This window comes from Rhipicephalus microplus, chromosome 2 (assembly GCF_043290135.1).
Source record: "Rhipicephalus microplus isolate Deutch F79 chromosome 2, USDA_Rmic, whole genome shotgun sequence".
Taxonomy (NCBI): domain Eukaryota; kingdom Metazoa; phylum Arthropoda; class Arachnida; order Ixodida; family Ixodidae; genus Rhipicephalus; species Rhipicephalus microplus.
This window is the reverse complement of record NC_134701.1, coordinates 137,095,296-137,109,135: the sequence shown is the minus strand read 5'-3', so window position 1 is coordinate 137,109,135 and position 13,840 is coordinate 137,095,296. Positions and strand designations below refer to the sequence as shown.

At 46.5% G+C, this 13,840-nt stretch overlaps 1 protein-coding gene and 1 long non-coding RNA gene across 4 annotated transcripts in view; both read left to right on the top strand.

The window, feature by feature from the left end:
• The window catches only part of LOC119169741 (MAM and LDL-receptor class A domain-containing protein 1), a 317,209-nt gene that overhangs the window by 81,796 nt on the left and 221,573 nt on the right, over positions 1 to 13,840 (top strand). For all 3 annotated transcript variants that reach the window (XM_075886843.1, XM_075886841.1, XM_075886842.1), the window contains exons 18-20: positions 7,460 to 7,570; positions 8,777 to 8,993; positions 9,870 to 10,040. In XM_075886843.1, the coding sequence (XP_075742958.1) occupies positions 7,460 to 7,570; positions 8,777 to 8,993; positions 9,870 to 10,040 (499 nt within the window). The remainder of the gene's footprint in view (positions 1 to 7,459; positions 7,571 to 8,776; positions 8,994 to 9,869; positions 10,041 to 13,840) is intronic.
• Positions 2,935 to 5,874, top strand: LOC142796381 (uncharacterized). Its single transcript, XR_012893797.1, has 2 exons — positions 2,935 to 3,037; positions 5,749 to 5,874. It is a non-coding gene; the product is annotated as an uncharacterized LOC142796381 (long non-coding RNA).

Genomic DNA, 13,840 nt, shown 5'->3' with positions numbered 1-13,840 from the left:
AATTCTTCGACATAGACCTCCCAAAATCGTAATCAGTGACCGTGGCCGACAATTCACAGCAGACGTGATGGAAGAGATGCTTCGTGTCTGTGCTTCAAGGTTTCGGCACTCTACGCCATACCATCCCCAAACGAACGGTCTAACTGAACGAACGAACAGAACTCTCTCGAACATGCTGTCTATGTATGTTGCATCCGATCACAAGGACTGGGACAGTATTCTACCCTTTATCACATATGCATTCAACACCGCTCATCATGAAACTACCGGCTACAGTCCTTTCTTTCTTCTATATGCTCGACCACCTCGTCATACCCTGAATACCATCTTCCCGTGTTTGGACCACCATGATCCCTGCATATCCGAGATCATCTGTCGGGCAGAAGAAGCTAGACGCCTTGCTTATTTGCGCACTCTTGCTTCACAAGATCGCTCGAAGGCACATTTTGACCGCCGACGCCGACACGTGACGTACAATCGCGGCGACCTAGTGTTGCTGTGGACACCAACTAGAAAACGCGGTTCGAGCGAGAAACTGCTAGCGCACTATGCGGGGCCTTATCTTGTTGCAGACCGTATCAGTGATTTAGTTTACCGCATAGCGCGTCTCCATTCAAACGGCCGACGGTCTGCAAAAAGTGAACTTGCCCATGTTGCACGTTTGAAGCGCTTTATTCCTCGAGAGACTGTTTGACTCGCCCAGTGGGCTTCGTCTGCGCGGAGGGAAGTGTTACCACATGTTTAATTTAGGTATGTGCACCTGTGTAGCGGGGAACATGGTGGTAGCAGAAGAAGAGGACGTTCGGTTGGTGGCAAGAGCTCGCTGCTTCGCGTTCACTGCGGTATACCGTCGAGTCGACCGTTACGTCTGCTTCGATTAAACCCCTCGTAGGCGTAACAATATATATATATATATATATATATATATATATATATATATATATATATATATATATATATATATATATATATATATATATATATATATATATATATATATATATTTAATGCAACGGGCGAGTTCATGTAAAAACACTTCTTATTAAGCTGGTACAGGGTACAGGGAGGAACCAGGCAAGCACGAGCCACATGGACGTCAACGTCTTCTTTCACGCTGGCACAGAGCTGGCGCCACAATGCTTCTGTATATATATATATATATATATTGTCAGTTAGATCCTCCGTGAGCAGTCACAATGTGGTGTATGCGGACGTTTCAGCCAGAGTCTGGCCTTCATCAGGATTGTGGGTACAGTTTGTTGGTGCACAGCTTTATACATTCTTAAATAAGAGAGGGAGAGAGAGAAGGGTAAAAAAAGAAAATACGAAAAAAAGCTATGAGAATACAAAGTAAACTCTTTCGGGCTCCCCCTTACGATCTTCCTTCTCTTTCCCACTCACCTCTCTTCCTTTTAATATTGTATAAAGCTGAGCACCAGCAATTTGTACCCTCAATCCTGATGAAGGCCAGACTGGCTGAAACTTCGAAATACACGTTGTGACTGCTCACGGAGGATCTACTTGACTACTTGCAAAAATATGACCTCTCAACCACCATGCTGGCCAAGTATATATATATATATATATATATATATATATATATATATATATATATATATATATATATATATATAGTGTAATGATGACAAAGCGGCGATCGTGCTCGGCGCATACCTGGGAGAGACGGAAGACGACGAAGAGGAAGCAGATAAAGAACAGCCGGCCTGCAGCAAAGGCGTTGTCTCTTTGTCTTATTTCTCCGCGTTACAATGGCGCAGCCGACAGGATGGAGGTTGACGGTACTCCATCCATCCATCCAACCGGTTGACGGTTGACGTTACAATGGCGCAGTCGCGAACTACTGACCCCGATATCCCTGCGTCCACTACACTTCGAAGTGGACGAGTGCTCTCGAACTCCCCACCGATCACGGACGGCGTCCAAGCCTCCACGGCGGCACCGCATCATGACTGCAGCGAGGCCATTTCTCGAGGCTTCTCTCTGTTCGCCCAAGAGCTCAAGACATCCGGGTTTGGCTGCGCCTCTTTTGGATCGTTCAACGAGAACGAAATTCCATATTTTCATGGATTCAAGGATGACCCTACCAACTGGGTAAGCGTGATAAACTCGGTTGCCCTTAAATACTCGTGGAGCGACACGATTAAGAAGTCGGTCGCTGAAGGACGTTTGCGAGGATCTGCCCAAGCGTGGCATCGTTTCCAAGGCAGTACATACGCTACATGGCAAACATGGAGCGCGGCCCTGATGTCCGCGTTTGCGCCGCTTCCGAGCGCTTACGACGACCGTTTCATGACCATGCGGTCACGCCGGCAAGGTGCAACCGAGGACGTCGCGACTTACATCTACGACAAGCTGGACCTTTTACAAGCTTGCGATATACAGTGGACCTCCTCCGCAGCCAGGCAGTACATCATCGACGGGATCCATGACTCGACGCACGCAGCCGTCTTGTCCGCCTACAACCACCCAGTCCACATCTCCACTTTCGTACGCCAGGCAATGGAGTTGCAGGACACGTCTCATCGCCGGGCGGCTGCAGTTGGCCCAAAGGAGCCAGCTTCACCGAGACGCGGATGCTATACGTGTGGCCGCATCGGGCATGGGTATAAAAGCTGCCCACAAAGCCAACCTCAAGCGATGCAATATCAATCACGCCCACTTCCAACCCTCAAGGTCCGCGTCGACGGCATCGGAGAACTGACAGCTCTCGTTGATACCGGAGCTCAACGTACGGCGTTGCTTCGCCGCCACGCCTCCGAACCTCTCCAGCCTTGGACTGAGCCACCACTGCGGGGTCTCGGTGGCGACGTACTACCGGTCGGTGCCCTAAACCTGCAACTCAACACCGAGGCCGGCAGCAAGTTTTTGTCCTCGGTGCCCGTCTTCGACGACCTGCCCACAGACATGGTTTTAGGGGCCGACTACCTGCTCTCCGGGGAAGTGCGCCTCACGGTGGAAGGAAGTACCGTCAACCTCCATCCTGTGGCTCCAAGTGTGCCTCCGGCGCAATCCCAAGGTGAGCTGACGACGCCACTTACACTTCCCGCAATACTCGAGAGGCACGCATCGCTCTTCGCTGATACTACTACTCAGCTTCCCGGAACTAGCGTGCTAGTGCACCATATTACTACCGACAATCATCCGCCGGTGTCCATACCGTTACGTAGATATGCCGAACGAGAGCGGATATTAATTGACCAGCAGGTGCAAGAAATGCTTGCCGCAAGCATAATCAGGCCATCTTCTAGCCCGTGGGCAGCACCTGTTGTCCTAGTCCGTAAAAAGGACGGCAATCTCCGATTCTGTGTTGACTACCGAGAGCTGAACAAGCACACCATACCAGACTCGTACCCGCTGCCACGCATTGACGACGCTATTGACGCCGTACGAAAAGCGAGGTTCTTTTCGTCGCTAGATTTAAAAGCAGGGTATTGGCAGATCAACGTGGCTGAAGAAGATAAGTTTAAGACGGCCTTCCGAACACCATCTGGCTTGTACGAGTTTAATCGGATGCCGTTCGGTCTGCGAACTGCTCCAAGCACCTTTCAGCGTGCCATGAACACAGTGTTAGGCACACTGATAGACCGTGCCTGCGTCGTGTACCTCGATGACGTTCTAGTCATCGGGGAAACAGAAAAACAACATCTACAAAATCTCGACACGGTTCTGCAGAGGCTATACAACACCGGCTTTCGACTTAACCGCGAGAAGTGCCAGTTTGGGTTGACGACAATATCTTATCTTGGTTATCAGATATCTCATAATGGCGTACGACCCTTGCCGGAACGCATAGACGCCGTTGCCAAATACCCTGCACCAACATCTATAAAACAGCTCCAGGTATTCCTAGGAATGGCGTCATACTTGCGCAAGTTTGTACCGAGCTTTGCGTCAACTGCTGCTCCACTCACGGACTTACTGAAGAAAAACGCCCAATTTCAGTGGGGTCCTTTGCAGGATAACGCCTTCCAAACCCTCAAACACCAGCTTACACATAGCCCGGTGCTCTGCCACTTTAATGAAGATTGGATGACAGAAGTCCATACTGATGCGAGTCAGATTGGCCTGGGGGCGGTTTTACTTCAACGTGACTCGAGTGGGCGTGGGCACGTCATCTGCTACGCCAGTCGTAAACTATCGGACGCAGAACGGCATTATCATTCGAATGAACTGGAGTGTTTGGCTGTAGTATGGAGTGTGGATGAAAAGTTCCGCCACTACTTGTTTGGCCGACACTTCACGGTAGTAACAGACAACTCCGCGATTGCGTGGATGTTCCAGAAGCAGCACCTCAAGCACAAGTTTGCCCGATGGATTGTTCGGCTCCAAGACTATACGTACGACATCCGTCACCGTGCTGGAGCACAAAATCAGCTTGCGGACGCTTTATCGCGAAATCCGATCGAGGAGTTCTCCACACGAAATCGAGAAACCTGGATCCTGTTTTCTCAACAGGACGTGACCAAGGCTCAGCAAGCCGATGGAAGACTCGCATCCGTTATAGACTCCATTGGCGATGCGGGACGCAATGCCAAGTTTGTCTTACGTAATGGAACGCTGTATCGGCGTCACTGGGCCGATAAAAGCACCGAGTGTCATCTCCTGGTCATTCCTGACACCTTAAGATCGAGCGTACTACGCGCCATCCATGACACTCCCGAGGGAGGCCATGTTGGCTACAGAGCCACCTTACGCAAGGCACAAGAACGTTTTTGGTGGCCGAAAATGGATAAAAGCGTGCGTTCATACGTTGCCAGTTGCGAGATTTGTCAGCAACACAAACGACGTCCTGGAGCTCGACATGGACTTCTTACGCCGATCAAGCCTCCAGAGACAATTTTCCACACGTTGGGCATAGATCACATCGGGCCTCTTCCAATGACGACAGCGGGCAATCGTTACATTATACTCGCTGTGGACTACTTGTCCAAGTTCGTAGAGGTCGCGGCCGTGCCTTCGCTTGCTGCTAGCCATGTCATCCGATTCCTGAAAGATCGCTTCGAATGGCGACACGGTCTTCCTAACAAGTTGATCTCCGACCGGTCGACCACCTTTCGCAGTCGCGAGCTCCGCACTTACCTACAACAAGCTGGAGTGGACCATCACTTCGCGTCGGCATACCATCCGCAGGCGAACGGACTGACCGAAAGGTCGAACCAGACTATCCAGGCTAGACTCGCACCGTACTGTAAGAATCACAAACGAGGTGAGGCCGACTGGGATGATCATCTCCAAGCAGCTGCGTACGCAGTGAACACGGCGGCACACAGCTCCACAGGAATTTGCCCCTACGAGATTGTCTATGGTCAGCTCCCGCAACTGAATGCTACGTTCGGTTTGGACACTCCCGTTAAAGTAGGGCGTTCCGCTGCACGCCAGAGACTTTGTCGCGATATCCGTGTGGAGGCGCGTAGGAGGATTGTGCATGCTCAACAGGCACAAAAGCGATACTACGACCGACGCCACCGTCCCGCGCCGAAATACAGTGTAGGTGATGAGGTGTGGCTACAGCGAGGTGCGCCATCGTCTTCAAACAAACTGCACCCAAAGTACGACGGCCCTTACATTATTTCTGAGCGCTTGGGAGATAACACTTGGCGAGTACGATCCACAGCTTCTGATACGCGCAGAGACAAGAGAAAACGGAATAACTTTGCGGTGCATGTGTCGCGGATGAAGAACTGCATACGGCGGCAAACGTGACATTGGTTTGTGTTTTTCTTACAGGAGTAGACCAGCTGCAGCGTGGCCGAGTGTAATGATGACAAAGCGGCGATCGTGCTCGGCGCATACCTGGGAGAGACGGAAGACGACGAAGAGGAAGCAGATAAAGAACAGCCGGCCTGCAGCAAAGGCGTTGTCTCTTTGTCTTATTTCTCCGCGTTACAATATATATATATATATATATATATATATATATATATATATATATATATATATATATATATATATATATATATATATAGTGTTGTTTTATGTTGTGCAGCGGAGCAGTTCCTGTCAACTGAAACAGTGCCTGAAACCCAGTGTTATCTCTTTTCACGTCGAAAGTAACATGTTTCCAGGAAAAACTAGGGGCACTCGATGATTGATTTTTTTCTTGCATTTTATTGAGTAATCCGTCTGTAATGTTTCACTATAGGATCGAGCAGTAAGCGTCAACGCGGTGTCATTTCGAGGCTGGACAGCACTGTTCCGAGCCGTCGTCATATGATTACCGGTACAACGACCAAATGAAGTCTGTCTGGTTGACGGGTGACAAAGTGACAGCAATTTTGTAGACACTCGTGGCAGAGTTTGCCGTCACCGCCATGTTTCTTATTAACCTCGAATTGCTCGGTTTATTTTTGCTTTGGATTCAAAACTGCGAAAGCTGCAGGTGGGTGTGGCTTAAGGTAAGAACGTGCACCGGCCTAACTAAGCGAGAAAGCAGAAAGGGGGCATTGGGGACAGATGCGTGTTTTGGGCAGCGAAGAAGTTCGAAAAGAAGGCGTGCTAAAGCTTAAAAGATTATAGCAAATTACTCAAAGTTTTGTGGCTACTGTGCTCTCAGTGCTAAATACTTGGCATTCAGGTAACAGGCTTCACAAAGATCTCTTCGCTCACGGGAGCAACCATATTCCCTTACGCCAGCGCTTTGTAGTAACTTGTGGCAAAGAAATCAGCTGGCAGAACTTTTTTGTCTTTGTTATTTGTTGCTGTCGCAATTATTGCTATAGTTTTGTTTACCAACTGCTCTAAATCAATTACACAAATGTGTTCATGATGTATCAACTCTGTCGCTGAAAAGGATACGCGAAATAAATATGAGCTTGTTCATGCTGCCATGGTTTCATCTGTTGCTGTTTTTTTCTGTCTTCATCAATACGGTTATTGTTTCTTTTGTTTTCAAGTGTTTTCACAGTAACGTTGCTTATTACTTATTATCGGGGTTGTTTCCTGTTTTTTTTTTTTCACTGTCTTGTTAGTCAATGCATTATGCATATGGTGTTCAACCGCTTTGAAACTGCTTACTGTATGAGGTGGCCAAGTACCTTTCAAGCTGCTCAATGCGGCTATTGAGCATGGTCCTCTGCACTAGCTTGTTTAAAATAGAACAATTCAGTACAATCGTTTTGTCCCCGCTGCGCAACTATGGCAGTCTTCTTGCGATTGTTCATACTGCAGAAGAAGCCTAAAACTCAGCTTGTTGGAATTTCGAAAATCATTTTTGATGAACTAAAATGAATTTAACAACAGAAATAATGTGGGCAGCATAAGCGAGTTCATTGGTACCTTTCTGTACATCATCCTAATTAGCACAGCTTTCTGATCATTCTTTTGCAGTGGGATACGTGATAGCCTAAATGCATTCTAGTGTTGGTTCTGTTGATGATGGTGTAGTTTTTCTTTGAGAAATCTTCTTGGTAACAGTCTCGTTGCAACTCTTGACATACAGGTGGAAGTTAAAACGAAAGAGAAGAGTCAAGTTGTTTGGCAGGCGCCGTCATACCCCAGAAACGAATGGGTGCTCGCTCGGACACCGATCTCACAAAATGAAACATTCCAGGTATATAATCTTTCCCGCATTTTCTGATTTTTGTTGTTCTTTGTGAACTCCTTGAGAAATATTGTCCTGATTAACTTCCCAAGCATAACTACTAATCTTACTCCTAGACTGAGCAGTAAAAATCCACTTTAGTGGCTGCTGTTAGGAGAAATCAAAACGATGGATAGGAGCTAGCACAACGCGTAGCTGCTTAGGCCTAACTATGAATTATTTTGTGATCAATATATTTGGGCACAATTTAGAGTCTACAAAAGTTACGCTAATAGTCTATGAGGATCAACTAAATAATTTAAACCAATGAAAGTCAGAAAGCGCTATCATTGAGGGTGTTTTTATTATGTTTGTAATGACTGTTCCTTTATCTGAAAGACCACTCCCATATTAAAAGAAAATTTCTGCCGAGGTGCCCTTTATTTGCTCGCGTGGCACCAATCAATGCAAGGGTTAAAAAAGTGCACTTCCTTATTTTTCTAATATTCTTTTTCCCCACTGGAACGAAGGTAAACGTCAAACTCAACTTGGGCCCAGAAATTTTGAAACTCGTTGAACCTTGCCTGTGGCGCTGCGCACTTTTTCAATACATGCCATGAAAACGAGATATCTACTTCTTATCTTCTGTTGCTCAATCATTGGTGCATGGTCTGCCTCTCATACGGACTTGCCGCACACGTGGCCAAAGTTGAATATCATTAAAGAATAAATACAACAGAGAAGGCGTTCAAGTACCCCAGGAGTTCCTCTTTTGAAAACAGCAATCTTCCTCTAGTAAAGTAAGTGATGCATAATAACAACAATAATGTTTGCGGTTATACGTTTCAAAACCACGACTGATTATAAGGGACACCACAGTATAGGGCTCCGGAAATTTTGACCCTTTCGTGTTTTTTTATAGTGTACTAAAACCGTTTTGCCTCTACGGAAATGCGACTGCCGCCACCGTCATCAAACCAGCGAACTTCGTGCCAGCAGCCGAGCACCCTAGCCACTGTTCCATCGAATCGGACGATAAGCGAGATGTACTGCTGGTCTTCAATCAGCCGAACTTACAGAATATCTAAGCGTATTTGTGCCTTATACTATCTGCGTATATCCGCTTTGTGAATCGCAAAATTTATTATTCGATGCTTATTTACTGTAACACAAATATTTGTGTTTCAGAATTGTTACTCTTGCAAGTTTACTCATGTTCCTCTCTCATCTTCGAAGGTTGTATTCCGGGCCAAATTTGGCGGCGACATTACTCAATTTGTCAGCCTGGACGATGTCATCCTGCGGCCGGAGCCATGCGTTCCTCCGGCCGAGTGCGACTTCAACGATGGTTTTTGCGGTTACGTGAACCAATTTCAAGGAAACTTTCAATGGCTCGTAGGAACGGGTCGCTATGAGCGTCTTCTACTTCAACCAGCCGTGCCCCGTGCCAAAGGTACGCCCGATCTCTTCCGCGCTCATTACCTGAGTTACGAAGGTCACGTGGTGTAAGTGTTACCAGTGTGGCAATTTTGAATGCTAAGAGGTTCTGAAGAGTGGTATCGAAAAGGACTCTATAAATAAAAATATTATGATTTATCATTTCTATTTTGGTTTACATGTCTCTTTCGCTAAGTGCCAACGTTTTCTAGAAGTCATCGGCAGGGAATAGATGTTTCTGGTCCTTTACTTATAAAACCTTCGCTAACACCCTTATTAGGTTCCAACGCTGTATACTGACAATGTGTGCTACCTAAAAGTATGGTTTGTAAGTAGATGTCTAACTGTTTGTAGACACCAGAGCAATGATCGCGTATACCGTGTTCAAGTAAGCCTAGTCCTAGAATGTCGTATCTGGCACTATCAAGACGGTGTCGCAGAACAAGAAATAAAACCACATATCTTATTTTTATTAGGCTTCTTTAGCTGTAAATAATGTGTCAGACTCTGCAGTTCTCCTTTTTAAACTCGATTGAGCAGCGTTTATTGCTTGATATTGCGTTATTCGGTTGGAGCAATTATAACAGATAGGAAGCACAGACAACGATTACCCTATCTTTTCTCGATTCATTAGAACACCATTTCACCTGCAGAGTCTACAGTGTTTTGAGGTACAATATCTTTTTTACAGCAGTATTTGTGAAATCATGCAAATGTTTCAATGCGCTTAAGAAGGCTCAAGAAGCTCGCTCGTGTGTAATCCCGTCATTGGTTTTTTAACTGCTCTTTTGTGTACGTATTTCATTATATTCTTTTCTTTCTCTCTTTAAAGTACATCTATAACTTTTCTTAGCAAGACGACCTTACGAATGCCAGTTTGAAAAAACCGCAGATACCCCTCCATTTGCCTACCTTGACTTGACCACGAAATCATCCTACGTGGTTGCTCCAGTTGCCAAGATGGCGCAAAAGGCTCCCAATAAAGTGGTGCTTCGTAGCCCACTTTTTGAAATTACAAACAACACCACCCAACTGACCCTGCGGTACTACAGGCGAGGACCAGGTGAGTGGCACCGTGTTGTCTGTGCTTTGTTAAACCACAATGTACGAGTAAAATAACCATCGCCTTGGCCAGACTATTTTTGTAGGAAGGCCTAATAAAGAGTGGGCGCATCATGAGTACTTCAAAAATAGCGTTGTCGGGCACGTTACCTGGCTTGCGCTACACAGTGTCGGCCACGTCGATCGCAACGCTAACCACACGCCCCTTTATGTCAAACTAGTCACTGCCTAGAGTCAAATGCCTAACGCTCATTATTGGCAGACGTGGAGCTATCAGCTAATCTTCAACTGGGTTGAGAGCAGGCAGTAGAGGGGTCTTGGGAGGATATCGATACTCTTGCGTAAAACACATCGTATGAATTTGTTCTCACTTGCTTCCGTGCCTACGAAGCGACGACAACAAAAGGGACGTAGTCGTAAAGAGGCGAGTGCGCGGACCGGCGGTAACCGACGATGGATGAATGAATGAATATGGCTGTACCCTTTATATCGGGTGGTGGCTAGCGCCTCCAAGCCGTAATACCTAATGAACCAAAAACTAGATTTATTTTTTCCCTTTATAGTGAGGTTAAGGATTCGTACTTTGCAGTGAAGGGTTTAATGTTCAGTCGTGCCTTGGCTTTAACCACCAATCGGATAACCTCCTTCTAGTTAATTCTACCCACTTAAAGTCTATTTTGCCCTTCCTGTTCCTAAACCCCAGTGCTTTGAAAAACTCTGCGCCATCATCCTGAACTATAGGGTAAAGCCCTTTACAGAACTTTATCAAGTGTTCGGCAGTTTCTTCTTCCTCTCTACACGCATTGCATATCGTGTCTACCCCTTCGTGTTTGGCCCGATATGTCTTGGTTCGCAATACTCCCGTCCTGGCCTCAAACAGCAGAGAGCTACACCGAGTTTTATTATAGATCCTTTCCTTGGCAATTTTCTGCTTAAAAGTTCGATAGATCTCTAGTGCGGACATCTTAATCATGGCAATTTTCTACATCAGTCTCAGCGTCCTTCACCTTCTTTTTAACCGATAACTCTTTTTTGTTTGGCCCCCTGCTAATTTCTAAGTATTTACCAGTCAACTTTCTGGTTCGCTTCCTCTAATCTGCATCGACATTCTTCATGCACAAGTAGCTGAATACGTTCCTAGCCCAATGCTCCTCCCCCATTCCTCGCAATCGCTTTTCAAAATTTATCTTGCTGCTAGCTTCCCTGCCCTCAAATTATGTCTATCTCGTATCACCTTGTACTCCCTGATTTCGTGAATTCCCATGAGCTCCTAAGGCATGCCTACCTATTCCACGTTGCTTATTTCTAATCTTGCTTGAACTTCTGATCTCATGCACAAGACCGCATTGCCGAACGTCAGACCAGGAACCATCACCTCTTTCCATATTCCTCTCACAACATCATACCTATTGTGATTCCATAGTGCCCTGTTTTTCATTACCGCTGCATTCCCGTTACCTTTAGTCATCACGTATATTTCGTGTTCCCTTAGGTACTCGGCCCCATTGCTTATCCATACGCCCAGATATTTGTATTTATCTGTTATCTCTAGCGTGATCTCCTGTATTCTAAGCTGACCACCTTCATTGTCATTAAAAATCATGACTGCGGATTTTTCCTTACTGAATCTGAAATCTAACCTATCTGCCTCACTACCGCAAATGTCCACTAATTTCTGTATATATTCTTTGTTGTCGGCCATTAGCACTATATATATCATCTGCGTACATCAATGATGGTAGTGGCGCCTTGGTTGGCAGTGCGCCATCTATCGTGAGCATTCGTAGAATAACCGGGGCGGAGGCCTCGAGTGGAAACCAGAAAGGGGTGAACTGGTAACCACAAAAAAAGAAAGACAGGAGAGGCCCTGACGTCACTCGTTGTGAAACCGCGATGAAGCCGGAAGCCGCCCTTATTGACTGGGGAAATTCTCCTCTCTTGTTTCCATCCGAACGTAAAGAAGAAAGCACTACTCTCTCTCTCTCTCCGGCTCGGAAAGCACGTGAGCTGTGTAGTGCACGTGTAGTGACATTCCGAAACTAATGGAGCGGGGCTCAACACTCTAGGCCAGCGCGACACTTTCGGTGAAATCATTTCGTCCGAGTAATAACAACGAGTAACAGCTCACCGACAACGAATCAAGTACAAGAGAAGGCGCGCTAGATGCACTGACAACGGCGAGTGTTTTCACGTGACTAATTCAGCAACTGTACAGAAAACATGATCGGTCGTGCCCGTTCTACGGTTGCATTCCGCCACGCGGCCGATGCAGCGTCCGGTCACTGTGTCCGTGTTCCGAGTGAAACTCACCGGCGTCAGCATTCTGTGACCGTGGTGACTTTGAGCACGGTGCAAGTGACACTTGAACACGGTTGCTGTTACGTTGAGATTACATGCAATTCTGGGGAAGAGTATACGAAGCGGAACAGAAAAGGTGCATTAATACGCACATGCAAGTTGTTACTGTACACAAACAACACGTAACTACGTATGTGCACATGGTCCTCATTGCGTCTTGCTGGGCTCAACAGCGTCATCCGTGGTCACATGCAGGAGCACTGCCCAACCGTCACTGACTTGCAAGGCGTTCGTCGTCGCTCCACTTAGTCATGGTGCCCAACGCAATTTCGCTGTACACTAATTGCTTCATCCGCGTCATCCGCCGCACGACACATAGATATGCACTCGTTCTATGCAATGTTGAAACCCCGTGACGGACAAAAGGATTTGTAAACGTTGCGAAGAGTACAGTAACTGTCAGGAGAACACTGCGTAACCAATAACGTGGCGCAGAGCGCGGATATTGCCCGCCACGGTTCAGCACGAGACCTGGGGAGGTACACATGCCGCCGCCAGCCACAGCCGCTCACTGCTAGACCAGCTCCACTGCACAACACGTAACCATAGCAACGCCGTCATTGTTCCCAGTGAATATAGCCGCCGTGATATCATTTTCTCTACAATTTTCACGTAGCGCATCGGCTGGGCATGCGCTCTCCTATCTTTCCTTCCTCCATGCTGGCAACACTAGTGGACACGCCGGCCGCCATCGCCAGACTAGGCACGAGCATAAAAAGCACGCTGCACAAGCTCCTAAAAGGCTATTGCGTGTTCATCATAGGCATATGTTGGCTGCTCAATAATCGTGACTGCTGTTGTGACAAAAACTAACACCTGCATCAACTACGCGCCATATATTCAACCAATTCAGTCACTCTTACTCTGTGATACGTGAATGACCATCGACTAGAATACCTGTATTAAGCCCATGTCATCAAGTGAGCTGTGAAAATATACTAAAGGTAATCTGCTTCGTGCGAATCATCATCGAATTACTGTTACCGTGTTTATCGCAGGTGCATGCATGTCCCAACTGCTTTTTATTGTGGTTCAAGGCGGGTAGAATAAATTTGTAACTACGATTAACGTTTTTATGAATACAATCTCTCAATGTCGTGCAGCACTATGAATGTAAAACTATACTACTGCGCATTACGTGCCCTTGAAAACATCACCATCCTTGTAGTATAGCAAGGTTTATTAAGAAGTAGCAAACAAGACGTGCTATAGTGGCTACTATTGTAGGTGACCTAGTACTACAGCACGTAAAGCATCACATTCTCCAAAAAAATAATTTGCAATTGATAACAACCTACAGTTTATTTTAGACGATCGCTCCAAGAAGTATGATTTGATGACAGGATGACGCGTCCTTTCTTTTTTTGTTGTTGTTGGTGAAGGACAGCAAGCTACAACGGTGACATTCGCAAGATACAGCGAACAGATTCAACTCTTGTTTCT